Below are 21,228 nucleotides of genomic sequence, written 5' to 3'. Positions count from 1 at the left end.
CCTAAAATAACTCTAACAAATAAAATACAATTGACTGATATTTTAGTTTTATGAGTTTGATGGGCCATTTCTAGTCTCTCATATCACTTTGATGCTCTCACATAATAAAAATGAGACCTCTTCTGTTATTGAGTTTGCTCACTAATGCTCTGGATTTAATTATGATTTCTTTTACTTCAGATTTTTCTTTTTGTTTGCAGCAGAATTCACATGATTTTGAGACTAAGCATTGGTCCAGGTCGTTGGTCTAAGCAAAGTGAAGGGAACACTTGAGAATATTCAGCTAATTTTCAAATGAGAGAATTAACATCAGTGCTTGTTCCCTTCCCCCTTGTCTACAATGCCAACTTCCATGCAAAACTGATTTCCCCCCTAAATATTTCCAAATACTTAATGATTCTGGAACATCTAGTTATTTGAAGGTTGTTGTTGTTGTTGTTGTAGTGTTTGGCACTATACAGAGGGAGACTTTCTCTGTTGTCAAAGGAAACAATAGAAGGAAATGATGAAAATGATGGTAAGAGTGTTTATAAATGTGATTCAAGTTATATTCAGTTTGTGTCTGGACTCGAATTTTTGCAGATTTGAGGAGTTTTGAAAGCTATTAGTGTTCTTAGAGGAGCATTGTGATTGCTTAAATTCCTGAAGAATCATCACCTATTTTTGAAAGGGGGTGCTTAGGGAGTTAATCACTTTAAAACTATTTGAGATCCTTGGCTAGAAGATATGAAAACATTCAAATAAGTCTCTTACAAAATCCTTTAAATAACACAAATCATTAATTTGTCAGTTCCCTTTTACAAATTATGCTAGAATTTGCAGTAGGCAAGTTGGGGGAAAAAATCCTTCTTCCCAAGAGTTTAAACTGAAATAATGGCTATAACCATAGCTATACTAAGTTTCTACTTGGAAGGGTAATTCCAAACATTCATCCTTCCAGCTCTTTGAGTTCCCCCGATGTGGATTTTTTTTTTTCCCCTGGATCAGCATGAGAGGACAGATTACTGTGAATTTTATTACAAGACTCTGTAATTACTTTGAAGACTCTGGAGGACCAAGTGGGTTGCCAGAGAATTTTCTGTTCTTCATCACCTAGCCACAGAATGCCCTTGGAAATTTAATAACAGAAAAGGTCATGTCTTGAATATGTATAGCCCTATTCAATATACAAAACATTTGCATAGTTGATATCTTATGTTGATTCTCATAAAAGCAGCCTAGCACATATTATCCTCATTTCTCAGATGAGGAAATTCTGGTACTGAGAGGTTAAACAATTTACTAATATTTATTAATAGCAGGAAGTAGAATTTGAAACTGAATATTCTTTTCTCCAGAAATTGGTGCCCATGTCACTATGCTTCCTGCCTATTTGGGTGGCATTTTACATTGTAATATCCCAACTCTCTTCCTTCCCTCCTTAGTTCATTTAACTTGGAAATACCTGCATGACTGCATTTGTCTTTGTTCTATCTTATATGGAAACTAGACATACACTTATTTATTGGGAACCTTATTCAACTTGCTTTACACTGCATTTGTAAAAGGGGTATGTAGGCTTTTTAAAACGTAACTTTATTTTTGTAGTTGGATAATTAATCCATGCTCAATGGTGAAAATTTGGAAAGAAAAAACCTTTCTAAAAAATCACCCAGGAATCACTATTGTTTAATATTTTGGGGAGCATATTCCCCATAAACCAAAGCATAGTTTTGCTTTTAGGATGCTTTCTCTCACCTCCACGTGAGAGTATGGTTCAGCACACCACACGTAAGATTTGATTTTTGTGTACTCCAAATGAACAAATGAAAAAAAAGTTAATCTAAGCAAAGTAGGATCAAGAAGCTATGTCAGCTTCTTTGTCATATCACAAAATCACAAAAAAGACAAATGATAATCAGAAAGATTGGATTCCTTTTTTTTTTCAGGTTATCTACATCATCGAAGCCCTTCCTTTCCCCTGTAACATAGAATGTTAGAGCTTCCCAAAGTAGTTGCACTCATGTTGCTAACTAGCTATGCTATCTTTTTTTCTAGGTTTTGAAGATCATGATCACGTGGATGCATCTAACTAAGTGGTATCTGGTGACATGGTGGTCTTTTAGAGAGCACATCTAGATTCCTGGCTAATTCCTTGGTTTTCCACTCAACGTAGGACATTGTTTGATTCTGTCTATCAGAACTCGCCTAACTTTCCCCCACCATGTCATCTTTATTAGCTTGAACTCCTTTCCTAAAATGGTTCTTCTGTTGATCCTCTCAGTCCTGCTTTTGAAAGAAGATGTCCGTGGGAGTGCACAGTCCAGTGAGAGGAGGGTGGTGGCTCACACGCCGGGTGACATCATTATTGGAGCTCTCTTTTCTGTCCACCACCAACCCACTGTGGACAAAGTTCATGAGAGGAAGTGTGGTGCGGTTCGTGAACAGTATGGCATTCAGAGAGTGGAGGCCATGTTGCACACCCTGGAAAGGATCAACTCAGACCCCACCCTCCTGCCCAACATCACACTGGGCTGTGAGATAAGGGACTCCTGTTGGCATTCGGCGGTGGCCCTAGAACAGAGCATCGAGTTCATAAGGGACTCCCTCATTTCTTCAGAAGAAGAAGAAGGTTTGGTGCGCTGTGTGGATGGCTCTTCTTCTTTCCGTTCCAAGAAGCCCATAGTAGGGGTCATCGGACCTGGCTCCAGTTCTGTGGCCATCCAGGTCCAAAATTTGCTCCAGCTTTTCAACATACCTCAGATTGCATACTCGGCAACCAGCATGGATCTGAGCGACAAAACTCTGTTCAAGTATTTCATGAGGGTTGTACCTTCAGATGCACAGCAGGCACGGGCCATGGTGGACATAGTGAAGAGATACAACTGGACCTACGTGTCAGCTGTGCACACAGAAGGTATGTTTCCTTTACATCAATTGAGTATGTCTTATTATACACTCGACAGCCTCCCAGTTAAAATTTTGGGTTTTGGATGTCTAAAATAGTCCTAATTATTTGGGACCTTTTGAGTTGTCCTGTTTTATCATAAAGAAGGGACTGGATGACATATGTCTTGAGTGACATAGATTTAAGCTAATATGAGTGTTTATGTGACCATCATTTGGCAAAATGGATTTCTTTTTTTTTTTTAATTATGTATTACATTATTTGTACTGCTGCTATAATGATGCCAGAGATTTTTAAGTTTTCTAGATCTTTGTTGAGAACCTCACATTTTTAACATTTTCAAGTTACTCCAACTGCCTGTTGTTTCTGATAGATAAAGAGAGGTACACATAAACATACATAAGCAGTGAAGTCAGCGGTTCTGGCCCAGGTACACTGAAATAGAAAATTACCAAAGAGCTTAATCTTACAACTCAACTATTTTTCAATAGAGTGTATAGTTAAATCTGAAATGGAGCTAGGTATAAATTAGTTTTATCCTTGTATTGAATATACTCAGGAAGTATAAGCTTTAATGATCAACACTAGTTTGTTTTGAAATATATTGCTTCCTTATGCTCAAAGAATAATGACTGAAGTTTTATAACACTCATTAATAATATTAGCGCTTTTTATTATTAATGGTATTTTGTAAATACTGTTAGTTCTCCACCAAGGATGTTTGGGATAGGTTTGGTTTGACCTACAGAGTTTAAGGAACCCAAATGGTGAGACTCACTCATTATGTAACATTCTTTCTAGGACAACATACTACTTATGCTGTGCACTATAGAATATCAAAGAAGGTTCAAAATACTTTTTATAACTCATTACAACATTGTGAGGATTAAAAAACTTGCAGTAACATTACCGGCATGGTCCAAACAATCTAGTCCTGTAAAATATGAGGTTGAGTTATTGGGAAATGAATGAAAAAAACAGAGTAAGTCTACTTCAGCTCTTGGGAGCCAATCATCAATTAGATATAGTGAACTTTTCATTATTAAGAGTCATGATATGGATTTCACTGTTTGGCCACTCTTACAAATAATATTCAGAGCTGCACAAACATAAAATGGGCTTCTACATTGGATTGACACTTCTATGCCTCTGGAAATTTTCATGTACAAGTTAAAGGTTTACTTACAGAGATGCTGATATATAGAGATTTTCAGCAATGGATTGGTGATTAGAGTAGGAGACCTTTGAATTTTTTTTCTAATGCTGAGATTTTTCTTATAAAACCATGATTTCATTTGATTCTCACAACAAACAGTGATATAGATAATCCAGATGTTTTATTCCCATTTTAAAATACAAATGTTTTAAGAGTTTAAATAATTAATCCAATAAATAATTAATTGCAATTTCAGAGATATAGGTAGGGTTCATAGCTACTGACTTCTAGTTCAGGGTCCCATTATAGTTTAGCCAAATCCAGTGGACGTACACCCTGAGGACATATTTGTGCAATACGTATTTATTAAGCACAAATAGATGAAAGAGCCTCCTGGTAGCCTTAAGTTGTATACGTCACTACCCTCGACGGGCATGTGATATGGCAAAAGAGATGCAGCATGCATTAATACTTATATAACCATAATTCAAGATGACACAGAGTTAGTTACAAATACGTCTCTAAAGTAAACTGAATTAGAAAAAAGAAATCACATCCTGCTCTGTGGTGACAGGGACCATGACGGAAATCTTGGAGAAGGAAATGGAATTTGACAATTGAGTTTTAACAGGAAGAATACCAACAATTGGTGAAAATTTAGAAGGGATGGATTTCCAGTAAAGGGCATCAGATAATATGAAAAGGTGAGAAGTTAAAAAAAAATATATGCTTGCGAAAAAGCAAGTGCAAAGGTATGATTTTGTTTGCCTCAAAAAATCATGAATGCCGTTAGGCACTTCCCTCTAGTTTCAGAAGAGTAGGATTGGGTTACTATGTGGGAGATGTTAGGCCAAGATTGTATTCGAAGAGAAACTCACTATCATGACCATTTAATTTTACTAATTTAAACTGTTTTTAATCTTATTTTATTTTATTTTCTTAACCGAAATGTGCACCAGTAGTAATCCAGTAAAATAAATAAATTATAGTGCATCTACTCATATACAATGTATTATTACATAGCTATTAAAATTTGAGGCATTTGGTAGATAATGAGATCATAATATTCTCCAAGATCATTTTAAGTGAAAAAAGCAAGGTGAAGTTCTGTGCATATGGTATGTTATTTGTATAAAATGGAGTTTATAAAAAGCATTTGATGGGGTATTCATAAAATTGTTCCCAGAAAAGCACAAAACTCATAACAGTTGCTCCTTATGAGTAGGAAGTCTAAGTAGGTAGGGGATAGGGTGGGCTGAAAGAGACTTACTTTTCTTGTATAGCTTTTACATGCAAATATTTGAAGGTGTGTATTATAAGCATAAACTACATATTGTAACATAACAATGAAAGTAAAACATTTTATATATCGGCAAAAACTAAGCCAAAATATCCCATTGCCAAATTTAGGCAAATTTAATTATTTTGCCAGAAACAGGCTAATAGAAATTTTGTTGCTAAATTTTGGCAAAATGTTGAGATGATACCATCAGGATCAGGAGAGAATAAGTTTTGAATATGAGCATTCAACAACTGGAAGAAATAATTTTTGATCTATTGTTTTATGTGGATTAGGCATGAAGTATTTATATTGTTTTGATGTGGTTGGAAGTCTCACAAGGTAAAATTCACCCCAAGGAACAGAAAAGTGCTTGAGTGTAACAAGATACAGCTCTGTTAGGTATTATGGGGGCTCCTCAAGGTGATGCCTGGTTTTTTGTTTCCTACTCTTCAGTAAGGCTCTGCAGGATTTTCTGTGAAATGACAATGCCAATTCTTACTTCAGCCTTTTCCTGGTTGGATTGGAGTAATTCTCTCTAGCCCTTGATCATGTAGCCTCAGTCTCCCAAACATATTTCCATGTGCTTAAAATTATCCTCCTTCTCTCAGTTGATATTTTTCTTTCTTGAAGAGTATGGACATGTTCAAATGCTTTCACGTGAGGAATTAGGGTCTATAAAAAGATGTCCCATTTTCAAAAAAAAGTCCATCCCCCAATTGCCCATTTATTTTATACTTAAACATGGCAGTACTGTGTCACTCAGTCCTCTTGGCAATTATCACAAAATGTTCCTTTGAGAACGTGTATGCTGTCACAGAATTCCAGAGGAGAGCCCAAAAAGTCTTGTGTTTCAGCTTCAAGGTTAATCTCTTATACTTGCAATTTCCTTGGTTTATGGTTTTTGTAGGCTACAGGACTGTATATTTACGGTGGCTTATTGTATTATGCAGAAATTACGTGTTTTAGGCAAAGAGATTAATAGTTCAAAAACAAAGAAGAAATATATATGATTTAAAGGCAGATCACATGAGCTCTTCAACTCCATGGAGGAAAGGAACACACAACGACTCGACAGTTTTTCATTCCTTTTAAAAGAGTCAGTCAGTCGCCATTCTCTTTGCTCTCAGAAAATTTGAGGGTTCCTATGCTTCAATACTTTTGCAAACCTTGGTACATGGGGCCATTATGGCACAGGACCAGTGGTGCTCACCTGTTTACAGTGTGAGAGATGGAGTGCTTTGGCTTTGAAGGCTTCCATTAATGATCGCCTTTGTTTTGTAACTTGACAGTTCCCTCCCACTCTCATGTAGCACTAGCCTGTGACTGCTTTGGTCAGTAGAGTTTGGTGGAAATGAGGACACCCTTCCTAGTCTGTCTGTCTTGGAACTGTGTCATCACCATGTGAAGGATAAGAACGAACACCCAGCTTTTCCAGATGAGGTCAAGTGGTCTAACTTGACCTCAACTATATGTCAGAGAACCCTATGAAGATCAACACAACTGCCTTCCTGAGCCAGTGTTATTTGCAATCACATAATAAAGCCCAGCTGAAACTACAAACATTACCCAGCTAACCATAAATTTATGAGCAATAATAAATACCTTCAAGATGGAGTTCAGTATAAGCATATTTATCCCAATGAGTTTAAACTCAAAACCTCCCCTCAAAATGGGATACTACTACAATGTTTAAACCTCAAATAAATGTATTAACATCCCTTAATAGTCTTGAGATTTAAATGTGAAGTAAAATGGAATAAATGCTGTGGGCAAGAAGGAACATTTTAAATGCTGCACTTAATGTTTCTGTAGCTAGAGATTTGATACTTCCCTTCAAGTCTGAATGCTTTAAATAGTCAGTCATACACTTGCATGTATTCCATTATTCCATACATCCCCTTGATCTCGCTTAATTTTATTGAGAAAAGTAATTACAGATTGCATTTTATATACAGACCCTTGTGTGTTGTACTTTGTAGATGCTTACAGGATTTTCACACCACAATTTTTGGTGACTTTAGTTGAAATATCACTGTACATCTCCAGGGCCTACCACAGTCCTCAAAGACTGTTTGTTGAACGAATTTGTGTTACAATAGTACCTATCTCACTAATATGAATATGTAGGATGGGGATGAATCGTAGGCACTTGTAAGTTTTCACAGTTTTGCTTCTTTATAAAAATAAAGTGTCAAAATGCCTCCCTTGATTAATTGTAAAATGTTATTCACACCCCACTGTCTTTTATGTTCGCACTGGTTCTTGAATTTATTATTTCCACCTAATGATAATGGAATGCTAATTTGTTCTAGCCAAAAAAACATGTCAGTGTTGCTGGGGGGGCGGAAAATGTATCAGTAAGTTGTACTGGTAATGTGACATCATTAAAATATTGTTTTTAGTATAACCTACATATTGTAAAACATTACAATTACCACTTTTAGGTTATGATATGGTTTTTCTGTCAACTATTTTAATATGTGATGACAATCAAGCTTTGGTTGAATCACCTTCAATGTGAAGGCTAATGTGCTTAGTTTAACTTCTAAAAAGTGAGAAAACACTTTTCCCATCACACCTTTTCTATTACTTGTGATCGTATCAAAACAACAATTAAGTTTGGAAAGATGAGAAATGTCACTATGGGCCCTACTGTGTACTTTATAAAGGGGTTTCATTTTGTTTCTCCAGGGGTTATGTAAAGTTGAGAGTTGAGATGAATTTTGAGATGATCTTGATGATAATCCAGATATCCAAACTACTGGCAGATTTGTAGAATGTTAACACTGGAAGGGTCTTATGAGAGCACTTAATCTAATTCTTTCATTTTATAGTTGAGGAAACAGAGTCAGTAAGGACAAGTAATTTGGCCTTTCTTTTATATAATTCATTACACAGTTGGATCTTAGAACTCAAGATTCCTGTCCAGAATTTTGTTTCCTTATCATTGTTGAAGGTAATTACTCAAGTTTTTTTTTTTTTTTTTTTTTTTTTTTTTTTTGCCATTGGACTACTTCTCTGTTTCATTACTTTCTTCCCCTTCCCTACATCTCAATGATGCCAATCTGCTGAAAGTTTTAATGCCTATTTTAAATAGGCAGAGACCACAAATTAATTAGTTCAGGTAAAAATTAGCTTTGAGAAATAGCATGGTCCCTTTGTTCTTGACCTGTAAGTTAGATGAAGTGCTTTTTTTTGTCTGGGTCTTAATGATGGTTTGCAGAAATTTTGAAAAAAATTTTCTTTGCTCCATAAAAATACTGAAACTATTAGACCCCATAAATCTTTGTAATTATGGATTGACTGGATAATTATATTTGTTATCACTGACATAACAATACTTAAAAATCAGAAGATGCAAAGACTTGTAGGTGGATTCTTCATGAAATTAGATCATAGATCCATAATCTGGGAAATACAGTGGCAACTCTAATAGTGAAGAAGCAGTTTTTCATATTCATACATCACTGCCAGAAATTTCATTATTAGTAGTGAAATACAGGTAGCCCTGTGAAGTGTGTTCAGAGGGGTGCTATCTTTTATCTTTCCTTCCAGATAGAATAGCCTGTGGATTCTTAGCTAATAGCCTCTAAGGGAGTTATTGCCTCTCTCAGGGAAGACAAATGGGATCCATTGATATATCTAGTTATGGCCAGGGCAAGATATTCCCTATTTTCAGTTTTTGTTTGTTTGTTTATTTTTTAATGCAAGTTCTGGCTTGGATTCTGACTCACCTATAAAGACTCATTCACGCCTGAGACGACATTCATGTTTTCAATTTCTCAGGCACTATTGCTATTTATTCACTGCTAAAAATACCAGAATTTCCTTCCTCGCAAATACTCCATGCCCATGACAACTATGTGAGAAGGAACTTTGTTTTCAAAGGATGTCAATCCACTGTTCCTCCAACACACACAAATAAAAACCTGGAGTGATGTGCAAGTGTGGACACCACAGTTTCAATGAATCAGATGCTTCCTTCAACATGAAGGTAATCTCGGAGTGAGTGTGCCTACAAGGTGTTTGGTATTTATCCATTTTATGGTTGGGAGCTGCACAAGTTGTATGTTTTTCCTTGGTCTCCCTTATTCCGGATCTCACAGATTAACATTATTGTCTGAACTTTAGAGTTTGCATATTCAGAAAGTCCATTCATTCTGTTTACTAAAAAACTGGTCTTGTGACTTAGTTCCTTAGTCATCATAACCTTATTAGCTTTATAAAGGTTTATAAAGTTTAATAATGAGTAACAGATGTTTCTGATTGAGGAAAGCTGAGGCAGGTGAAGGCATGGTGTGACATATTTATATTCCAATGCAAAACAATTTATACACAGCAAACTCTACCCAACACACAGGAAGTAAGCTTATAAGGAAAAACAAAGATAGAAATCCACAAAATTCTATAGAGAGGGTCTTTTCTCTTACTTTCTTCTCTCTCTTTCTCTGTATCTTTTTACTTGCCATATTTTCCTCATCTCTTCTTCAATTACTGGAAATTTTTACATTTTATAGGTTGTTCACTAGGTCTGGTCAAGAGTGATAGTCTCCTTATTATCCCATTAATTTAAAAGTGTATATAAGAAAATGAAGGTTGTATTAATGATATCTTGGAGGTGGAAAAAATAAAATTAAAAGAACTAGTTTTACTAAAAGAAGTATTATTGACATCAGAGCAAGGGATTTTTACAATGTGACTCTGAGAAACTCACTTCAACTCCTTTCTTCATTTGTCAGATGAAAAGGGGGCTACAAAGCATGTTCTTGGAGATCTCTTCCAAGACTAACCTTCTGTAACTTGCTCTTCTCGTGCTTCCACAGACCACATTTGTGCTGGATTCAATGTTGAGCATCACATTTAAAATAAATGCAACCAAGTATGACCTGTTCAAAGGAGAGTGGCCAAAATAACCATGTCTTCAAAGAATAAAATTGGCAGAAAGAAGATAAGACATGGCAGGGACCTGACTGCTACTTGTAGGTATTTGGAAAATTCAGGTGGACAGGAGCTGGGTTCACTCTATACGGCCAGGGACATTACAAAGAGAGCTAATTATTGAAACACCAGAGTGACAAATTCTTACTCAATTTAAAGGATATTTTTGTTCATTAACAGAAACATTCAATGAAGGAATTGGCTTTCTTAGGAGATAGTCCTCTGTAACTCCGATGCAGAAGCCTGGAATGGACAATCACTTGCAGGGGCTGTGGGAAAATCAACTTAAATTTCACTATAGGGAGGAAGGGAGTTGGACTATTTGTCCTTCTTGATAATTCCCATTATTGATTATCAAATGTCATATAATTGAGATTCTATTATTCTGTGAGTTAAAACATGGTCATATACACTGTAATATTGCATTAATTTCTTAGTTGATTCATTTATTCCATAACACAGTGTGATAATGTTACCATTTTATAGGTTAGAGAGTAGCTATGGAAAGAGAAAGTATTTCCCTCATAATACTGCAGCTACTAGGGGCAGCCCAAGGATTTGGACCCAAGGCCAACTCTGTTTAATTAAGTCCAAACTTGGTCCCTTTATATTGGGAAAGTTCAGGCCTCAAGGGAAAATGGAATGCACACTTATTGACTCTTTTCCTATCGCTAGGAAACAAGAAAACACTATTTGTTTCCCTACTGAGAAAAACTTTTGAGCATATTTCATGTGTCTTTTGATCTGGCTTTGAAAGCACATTTCATTGTTCCCAAAGAAGGAATTAATTACAGTAAAAAGAAAGTAAATTAAGGAAGAGGCATGTGGCAACAAGTTCACCTCACAGAAGACCTTTTGTGAGTCTGATGAAAGTACAGACTGTACCTGGTTGTTTCTATTCACATCTCTGTTGTGGACTCCACTCTCCATCCTTCAGATGCCAATTATGGGAAGAAGAACTATGGTACACATTTTTTTAAGAGCGGGAGAACGTTTTGTTAAATGCTGCAACCTTGTGTATAAAAGACTTCTTTGGACTTCATCAGGACTAGGAGTTATGAAATCTCATTTTGGCACATTTGCAAATACTCCATAAAGACATCTCAATTTATCCAAATGTTGAGAAGACTTTTTGGCAAGAGGTGTGATAGTCAGATGTGTTCATTTTAAGGGACTTTGAAATGAGATTACATCACAATGATGCATTTCACTCATCGATTTTCACACACACACACACACACACACACACACACACACAGTCTTTCAAAACAACAAGATTGTCTAGTCTTTGTTTTTTTCAAAAAGTGCATCATAACATATGAGTTATTTCCTAAACCAGTTTAGTTTAGATGAGCAGTTAATATAGAGTAAAGTAGGATACAATAGAATGTAAACATCAGAGTGTATTACATGATAGGAAGAGTAATATTGTTTTGTAAATTTTTATTTCAGTTGCACATAGCCAGCCACATGTGTACTATGGGTCATTTAAAATGTATTTCTTTTTTTTTCAATTTTTTATTAGTTTCAGGTGTACAAAACAACATAAAAATTAGACATTTATACCCCTCACAAAGTGATAACCCCACCAATCTGACACTATACATAGCTATTACAATACCATTGACTATATTCCCTGTGCTGTAATCCTGTGACTATATATATGTTTAATTATAGTTGACATTCAATATTATTTTATATTAGTTTTAGGTATATAACACAGTGGTTAGGCATTTATATAATCTATGAAGTAATCCCCTTGATAAATTCAGTACTGATCAGACACACTTCTTAATCTTTACAACATTATTGACTATATTCCTCATACTGTATTTCACCTCCCCGTGACTATTTTGTGACTACCAATTTGTATTTCCTAATCCCTTCACCTTTCTCACCCATCCCCCAATGCCCCTCCCTTCTAGCAACCATCAGTTTTTTCTCTCTCTCTATGAGTCTATTTTCTGTTTTGTTTATTCATTTATTTTCTTCTTTTGATTCCACATATAAGTGAGATCATATGGTATTTGTCTTTCTCAGTCTGACTTATTTCACTTAGCATAATATCCTCTAGGACCATCCGTGTTGTTGCAAATGGTAAGATTTCATTCTTTTTTATGGCAGAGTAATACTCATTGCATGAATATACCACAATTTCTTCAGCCAATCGTCTATTGATTGGCATTTTGGTTGTTTCCATATCTTGGCTATTGTAAATGGTACCACAGTAAACATAGGGTTGCATATATTTTTTTTGAATTAGTGTTTTGGGTTTCTTTGGGTAAACATCCAGGAGTGGAATTGCTGGGTCATAAGGTAGCTCTATTTTTAATTTTTTGAGGAACCTCCATACTGTTTTCCATAGTGGCTGTATACCAATCTGCAATCCCACCAACAGTACATGAGGGTTCCTTTTTCTCCACATCCTCAACAACATGTGTTGTTTGTTGATTTATGGATAATAGCCATTCTGACAGGAGTGAGATGGTATCTCATTGTGGTTTTAATTTGCATTTCTTTGATGATTAGTTATGTTGAGCATCTTTTCATATGTCTATCAGCCATATGTATGAGGTGTGATCAAAAGATATGGTGAATGTTTAAATAAAAAAAAATTATTGCAGTAAAAGTCATTGCCATTTATTCCCCTCAAGATACTCCACCTCATTGTGAACATACTTACCGCATCATTCTTGCCACTTTCTGAAGAAGTTCTGGAAGTCCTCTTTTACGAGTGTCTTTACTTTATCTTCCATCGCAAGGCTCCGTGTCACACAACGCTTTGGTTCGGCAATTTCTGTCAAATAAAAACATTGTGGAGTGTCCTCATTCACCTTATTCACTGGATCTGGCACCATGCGACTTCTGACTCTTCGCCAAAGTCAAAATGACCATGAAAGGAAAATTTTTTGATTCGATTCAGGACACTGAGGCAGCCATGACAGTGCAACTAAAGACACTCATGAAAGAGGACTTCCAGAACTGCTTCAGAAAGTGGCAAGAACAATGGGATAAGTGTGTTTGAAGCAAGGGGAAATATTCTGAGGGGGTTTAATGGCAATGTGTCTTTCACTGTAATATATATTTTTTTTAATTTAAACATTCACCATATTTTTTTGTTCACACCTCGTATGTCCTCTTTGAAGAAAAAAATATTCAGGTCCTCTGCCCATTTTTTAATTGGATTATTTGTGAGGTTTTTTTGGTGTTGAGTTATATGAGGTTCTATAAATTTTTTATATTAGCTTCTTTTCAGATGTACCACTGGCAAACATGTTCTCCCATTTAGTAGGATGCCTTTTGGTTTTGTTGATGGTTTCCTTTGCTGTAAAAAACTTAGTAGTTCAGTAGAGTCCCATTTGTTTATTTTTTCATTTCCCAAAGGAGATATATGAGTAAAAATATTACTAAGGATAACATCTGACAGTTTACTTCCTATATTTTATTCTAGGAGTTTTGTGGTTTCAGTTCTTACATTTAAGTCTTTAATCCATTTTGAGTTTATTCTTATATATGGTATAAAAATGTTGTCCAGTTTCATTTCTTTGCATGTATCCTTCCAGTTTTCCCAGCACCATTTATGAAATAGACTATCTTTACCCCAATGGAAATTCTTGCTTCCTTTGTCATAGATTGAATGACCATATAGGCCGGATTTATTTCTGGGCTTTCTATTCTGTTCCACTGATCTATGTGTCTGTTTTTATACCAATACCATGTTGTTTTGATTACTATAGCCTTGTAATATAATTTAATATCAGGTAATGTGATACTGCCAGCTTTGTTCTTATTTCTCAGGATTGCCATGACTATTCAGGGTCTTTTATGATTCCATATAAATTTTAGGATTATTTGTTCTAGTTCTGTGAAAAATGTCATTGGTATTTTGATAGGGATTGCATTGAATTTATATATTACTTTAGGTAGTATGGACATATTAACTGTGTTAATTTTTCCTATCCATGAGAATGGTATATTTTTCCCTTTATTTGTATCAAAGTTCTCTCTTCAATGTCATCATTTTCTGAGTATAAGTCTTTTATTTCCTTGGTTAAATTTATTCCTAAGTATTTTTTATGCAATTGTTAAAATGCACACCTTATAGCAAAAAAAAAAAAAACACACACACACACACAAAAACAACAACAAAAAAACAAAACTTAAAGGGAACTTACTCTACTTTTCTCTTTAACATTGTTAATAAATTTTGGCTAGAGAAATGATATCCATATACACAAGTTCTTTCTTCTGTGAAAATGTCATTTGGTTTGTCTCTCCTGGATGTGTGGTTTTTAAGTTTCATTATTAAAAATAAGCAAAGATTCCAAAGAACCCATGGTGGGAAATGGTAGAGACTTTGAGCAAAATATAAGTAATTAATATATTGTTGATAAATGGCATAAGCATCGATATAGGGCAATGGTGCGGACACTAGACCAAGATGTTTGAGGAAAGCTCCCAGTCCTAGTTTCTATCAGAGATGAATCCAACTCAGGGATATTTTATTTTTTAAATATTCCAATATAGTACACTAAAAAAATAAATGTAAACTGTATTAATATAACTTTGGTATTAAAAATTTACATATAACAAATTAACATGTCTAACTTCCCCCAACACACACACACACACACACACACACACACACACACACACACAAAATACAATGTGTTGTATTTATACTGTTTATAAGAATTTCTTGGTAAAGCAAGAAATTCAACAAACCATAGTATACCACATTGTGATGTGGTGTGTAATAAAGCACAATTTTAAACATATAAAGTTTCAGTCTTCTTTCAGTTTTCTCTGAGTTTCCCAATAATTATATGTATGATCTCACTCGCTATATAGTCAAGTCTAACTATGAGGTCTTTTGAGAAAGTGAAGATTAGGGCAAATACCATTAGTAAAATAAAGTGAGGTTAGATATTAGCATTCTTAGAAGTAAAAGTAGATTCATGAAATGGGTAAACTTCAGTGGAGTCATAGCATTAAATTCACAAAGTTTGTTGCAAAGCCATCTCAGAAATCTGTTTGCTGACTCTTTGGAATTATTCTATGTGTATTTAAATGGTAGTATTGACACAGGCAGGTTTGAGTACAAATCCAGATTAATATTCTTGGTAGTGGAAGGACTGTGGACAAGTCACTTAATTTAGTTTCCTCATTATTAAATTGAGAGAATAATACCTGCCCCATAAGACTGTTGTGAAGAGTGTATATAAAACACTTAGCATCATATTTGGCATATAGCAAGTGCTCAACAAGGACATTCTAAATTCGCCTGCCAAGAACTCGCCTTGCCTTATCTGGGATGTGAGGGGGAAAAAAACAACAACAAAAAACAACATAGTGTTTCACTCTGTGTTTGCTTAGTTAAAATTTATTATTGAATGAGGTGGAGAATTAGGAAAGTGCCTAATACATTTAGTGAGTTTTAGATTCTAACCAATTTTGCTTTTGGAAGTTAGGTTTGCAGTCACGTAACACAGGGCACTTAGCGCTTTGGCACAGTTCTAACTGGATCCTCGTCTCCTAACAACCTCTCCTCCAATGGCTGACAGTAAAATGAGAAAAGTCTGTAAAGTCCCAGAGCTAACCTGGGAACATGGTTATCTTCACTGTGCTTGTGTGTGTAGGGTGGGGGCTTGGAAACAGAGGAGACTGAAGGTGGAGTTAATGCTGTATTTTAAGCACTTCTGAAATTTTTTTTTTTTCACTTTTGTAACAAGCATCTTTTGTAGTGAAAAAAATCAACACAATGGATAAATAACTTATTTGTAAATTTCAAACTGAGGATGCTAACCTTCACTAGTCAGTAACTAGAACTTGTTAATGAAGCTAAATTGTAGCACACTGAGGCATGCCATAGGCCTGAGTATATAACAAAAGGAAATAATATGGACCTTAGGAAATAAAACATTATATTTAATAACTACATTGATTTGAAAACTAAATGATGCTCTCACAGATTGTTATAGATCAAATAATAGCAATAATAATAACTATTTTTATTAAGGTTTACTGTTTTCAGAAATTCTCAGTTTTTTATGATCTATGAAGTGATATCAAGACATGAATTTTGGTACTGTTATTAGTATGTTAGTATTATCTGAAAGTCAGGCCTACCCACAGCTAAAATAAAAAGTAGATATAATATAGAGTAAAAAGGATATGTCTGTGTTCCTTTTCTCAACGACTCTAAGAACAGAACTATTTGCATCTTTGACAATTTCTTCACAAATCTTCATCTTATTTTTCTTGGTTATATAACTTCTTTTCAAAAGTCATATATCTGGTTTTCAAAAGATTGGGTTAGGATTTCAAGCCTTGAGTCTTCCTAATGATAGTAGACAGACATTTATTTTTTAAAAAGAATATATTATTACATTGCAATATGATGAATTTTTATCCTTTAGATAAGCTGAAGAAATATGAAAGTTAAGTAAGACATATTGAAGTGTCATGTTAGTTTAATTTCAGTTTCATGGAATTTGAAAAAAATTAAATTAGAAATGAAGCTGGTAATGAATATGTTTTATTGAAGTTAATAGAGAAAAGAGAGAAAACTTTATTAATACATTGAAAAAAATTTAACACTCCATCTAGCTATTATGTATGTAATCAAACTTAATTTGTTCTCAGTTCCCAAATTAGTACACTCATTCTTTATTATATTAATATAATTAGTTCTCATTTTTTGTTCAGAGAAATTAAAAATATATAAACCACTAATTTCTATTGTATTTAATGTTAAAACCTAGATTTTTTTTACTATTTTTTAATTAATTTCAGGTGCACAAAATAAATACTTAGATGTTTATTGTTTAAAACCTAGATTTTATTAAATAATTATGCTGAAGAATCAGCTGGCAATATTAATTATATAGATTTGTATTTATGTATAGTTGATAATAGTAAACCCTCATATAACTAATAAAATGCAAAAAAAATATAAATTATTTGGAAGTTTGGTGGTGCTTTCACTTGCCAAGTTATATGAAGTTATAAAAATAATTAAAATCTGGTAGCAACATTTTTGATGATTTGAGAGATTTTTTTTGCACAAAGTAAATAATAAATGTTTCACAAAGTTCAATATATTTCAGTAGAAGTGTATAGTATATAAAAGCATACCTAATAGAGCCTGAGGTCCATGTTATGTTACAACAAATGCAATAATTTATTAATTAATTTGAAAATATTTATTGGGGATATGTCATATGCCAGCATCTGTGGTACATATTATGAAAAAAATGAGATGGCAGCACTTGCCGACACATGACTTTTCACAGACGTATTACCAAGCCATGGTCTCCTGTTAATATAAAGTTTACCCTCATGAAAAGAATATGGTTATGTGTAAACAGAAACTAGTATGGCAAGAGATGATATATTAAGTAACTCAATTGAAAGACAGAAGTGTTTATTGAGTATAGTTTGGAAAATTATTGAGAGTTTAAAGGTTTTTTTCATAAGAAAACATTCTACACTTAACCAGTCCTCACTAAATAATACAAGTGAGATATGTGATCCTAGAAGCAGGATATTACATGACTAAGGTGAATTGGGATGAATATCTCTGTTGGAAGTACAAAAGAAAAAAGAAGAAAAAAAGCAATGTGTCATCATTTTGTTTAGCACAATGTGGTTCTGTACTTGCCTAGTGCTTAATATTCTGGGGTTGAAGGGAGCCGTGTAGAGCAAGCACCACAGGTGACCTAGTTACGCTTTTGCTTACACTATTCAATGTCCCCTGATCTAGTATGAAAATAATAGGCATTGTTCCATCCAAGATAGGAGGTCTGAGTTAGGTGCCGGTAATAGTATATTTTCAATAAAAAAAAGACAAGATTTTAATCTCTCCCTTACTAATGGATATAACACACAACCTCAAACAATGAACTCTAAAATGCATAATCACTAGTAATTAAGCCATTTTCTGGCTTGTTTAACAAAAATTGAGATCACTTTTTATGAATTTTAGACTTCTGATAATTATCTTATTATTTATGTGGAACTCTAGAAAAACTTAAATAAACACATTTTCCCCTTCTAATCATACTAAATTTTTTCCTGGTACAGATTTAAATTTATTTGAGTGAAATTATTCATAATTTCAAACCTATTTCTGAGTTTTATGTTTCTTCGTATCTGCCTTTCTTAAAACTCTCAACCTTCTTCCTTTTCTTTGAGTTTCTTCTGAGGCTTAAACTGTCTATTTCCAGTGCTTTTCAGTAATCAGTAGAATTAATGATTGTACTGAATTGGTTTCACTTATTTGAAAAGCACCTTCCTTTAAGGAAGCTGTGCATATTGTGACTATAGAGAATAGTAGTCTGGGTTTGTTTGGTAGGAAATTTTTCTCCTCACCTCAAAGCTCATTACATGCCTTTGCTTTTACCTTCACTCTGTCAATAAATGGCCAATTATGCCTTAAAGAGACTGAGGAGAGTATGATACGTGCCATCAATAGAAGAAAGAATATCATTGAGAACATGAAGAAAAATAAGCTCTTAAATTTTTTATATATAACATATTAAAGTGGCTATGAGTGGACTTTCAGAAATTGAACACAATTTCTAATCAAAGCTACTGAAATAAGTCTTAACCATTCCTGAAAAAGAGCAGAAACTCATGTTGAAGTGATTGAACTTGAATATGGAAAACTTTACTTCTGATCTGTCAAAGAATTCGGTTTTGAGGTTCGAAGAAACAGCATTAATTTTGGAATTCCTCTGGAGACCGCATTTGATTTCCCACTTTGGCATGACCTTGGGCAGTTCACTTAACCTTTTTGAATACAAAGATCCTCATTTGCAAGAGGACAAATGGCTGCATCTACACTCTGCGCTAATGTTTTGTTATGATGGTTAATTGAATAATCAGTTAATGCACTCTGTAAATCTAAAACTGCCTGGTATATTAATTAATTAAATATTAAATAAGCATCCATTGTGTGCCAAGAGCTATATGCTTGGACTAGGTTTTTATGAAAAACAGTACAATACTGTGAAAATTAAGTACAAATCAAAGATTTTTTATTAATGATATCTCTATCACAATAAAAACAGAGATTTTGATTCTTAGATGTGGTTGGAGAAAAAGTTGAACTCCTTTTCCGATACCATGTCCATGTCCCATCAGTAATTGACAAATACTGATAAAATGTCAGATCTGGAAGTGACCTGACAGCTGTAGCAGTTGGAGCACTGAATACCGTGTTTCCCCCCAAAAAAGACCTAGCCGGACCATCAGCTCTAATGCGTCTTTTGGAGCAAAAATTAATATAAGACCCGGTCTTATTTTGCTATATATTATTATATTATATTATACCCGGTCTTAATAGTAAAATAAGACCGGGTATAATATAATACCGGGTCTTATATTAATTTTTGCTCCAAAAGATGCTTTAGAGCTGATGGTCTGATGAGGTTTTATTTTTGGGGAAACATGGTAATTGTTAAGAGCTCAGGCATCAAATTCAGATAGACCTGGATTCAAATCCCTGCCCTGTCACTAGTTGCTGTAGATATAAGGAAAGTTTTACATCATTTCAGAAAAGGTGTGATTATCACTATTTTTGACTTATATGATAGTTGTGATCATTGATTTAGTATAATGCGTAACACACAATAAGAATTCAAAAAATCTCAGCTGCTGTTATTTTGTGTTCTTTTTTCAACTTCTTCATGTTTAGAAAAGAGAAACTCAGGCCTGGGAAATGTAAGCAGCTTATCTAAGGTCACAGAATTCCTGATTCCAGGACAATGATTGGAAAATAAGCTTAATGTACAGATAATTTTTATATTAAGGACACTCAGTTTTATAAGTAATTCTATTTTTATTATAATTTACATATTTGTTTATTGTTTTCATCACTGATTTAAAGAGCTTGCCCTTTGTGGTTAAATAGACTGGAATTTGAACAAATTATTTAACCTCTGTAAATTTCAGCTTTATCAACTATAAAATGATTGATGACACTGATGGCGAGGATGATTATGGTAATGATGATAGAAAACAGTTAGAGGGCATTCACCAGGTGTCCAGGCACTTTTCTGAGAATGTTTACATATATTGATTTATTTAATACTCAGATCAATCGTATGAAGTAGTATTATTGATATTATCTCAGTTTATAGATGAAGAAACTATCTCATAGAAAATGAGAATAATGGTATGCCTACATTGAATATTTGTTGTGCAAATTAAATGAGCATTTACAACTATATAAAACATTTATTTATGATGTGCAGTTCCCTTTAGGGATTTAATAAATATTGTCCGTTAATACTAATTTGGTTTTTATAATTAACTTTTTTTTTTTTTTGGCCTAGTCATTTGTTCAAATGAAACTTCTTGGGTTACATTTGCACTTCGAATTTTTCTCCTATCATTCTGGTATCTAAATTATATTTATTAAGTGAAAATAAGGAGGACACAAATGACATATTATAAAAATACATATAATTTCCAAATATGAAAAGACTATATAGATATTATTTAACATTTGGAAAAGCAAAAGTTTGGAAAATAATTTAAAAAATCATTAATATTCTAATAAAAATAAAACAATGTTTTGATATTTTTTATCTTTCTTTTGAATAATTGTTAAAAACTAGTTATATATAATTTTGTATTTGTGTTCATATTTTTAACTTACCATTGTAAAGAGAACTTTTTTTTCATATTATTCATACCCTTTATGAATATTATTATCCATGGCTATATAATACCTTATTATTTTGCCACAACATTACAGATTTTGGGATCCTTACTCCATTTTAATTTTTCACAATTTTAAAATGCATTTAAATGATTATATTTTATCTGGAATTTACCGCTATACTTTAAATTTATTTCTTAGCTAATTTAACAAAAAACAAAAAATAACAAGCAAGCAAGATTAAATTCCTATTGAACTTCAAAGGGTATGGACAATATTTAAAATAATATCCATAA

The 21,228-nt window shown here is 33.8% G+C and overlaps 1 protein-coding gene across 3 annotated transcripts in view; it reads left to right on the top strand.

Moving 5' to 3' along the window:
* The window catches only part of GRM5 (glutamate metabotropic receptor 5), a 454,770-nt gene that overhangs the window by 15,007 nt on the left and 418,535 nt on the right, over positions 1–21,228 (top strand). For all 3 annotated transcript variants that reach the window (XM_033121038.1, XM_033121039.1, XM_033121040.1), the window contains exon 2: positions 2,038–2,896. In XM_033121038.1, coding sequence (XP_032976929.1) covers positions 2,239–2,896 — 658 coding nt within the window. In that variant the 5' untranslated portion in view covers positions 2,038–2,238. The remainder of the gene's footprint in view (positions 1–2,037; positions 2,897–21,228) is intronic.

The sequence above is a fragment of the Rhinolophus ferrumequinum genome, chromosome 11, assembly GCF_004115265.2.
Source record: "Rhinolophus ferrumequinum isolate MPI-CBG mRhiFer1 chromosome 11, mRhiFer1_v1.p, whole genome shotgun sequence".
Taxonomy (NCBI): domain Eukaryota; kingdom Metazoa; phylum Chordata; class Mammalia; order Chiroptera; family Rhinolophidae; genus Rhinolophus; species Rhinolophus ferrumequinum.
This window is presented reverse-complemented; position numbering and strand designations above follow the sequence as displayed.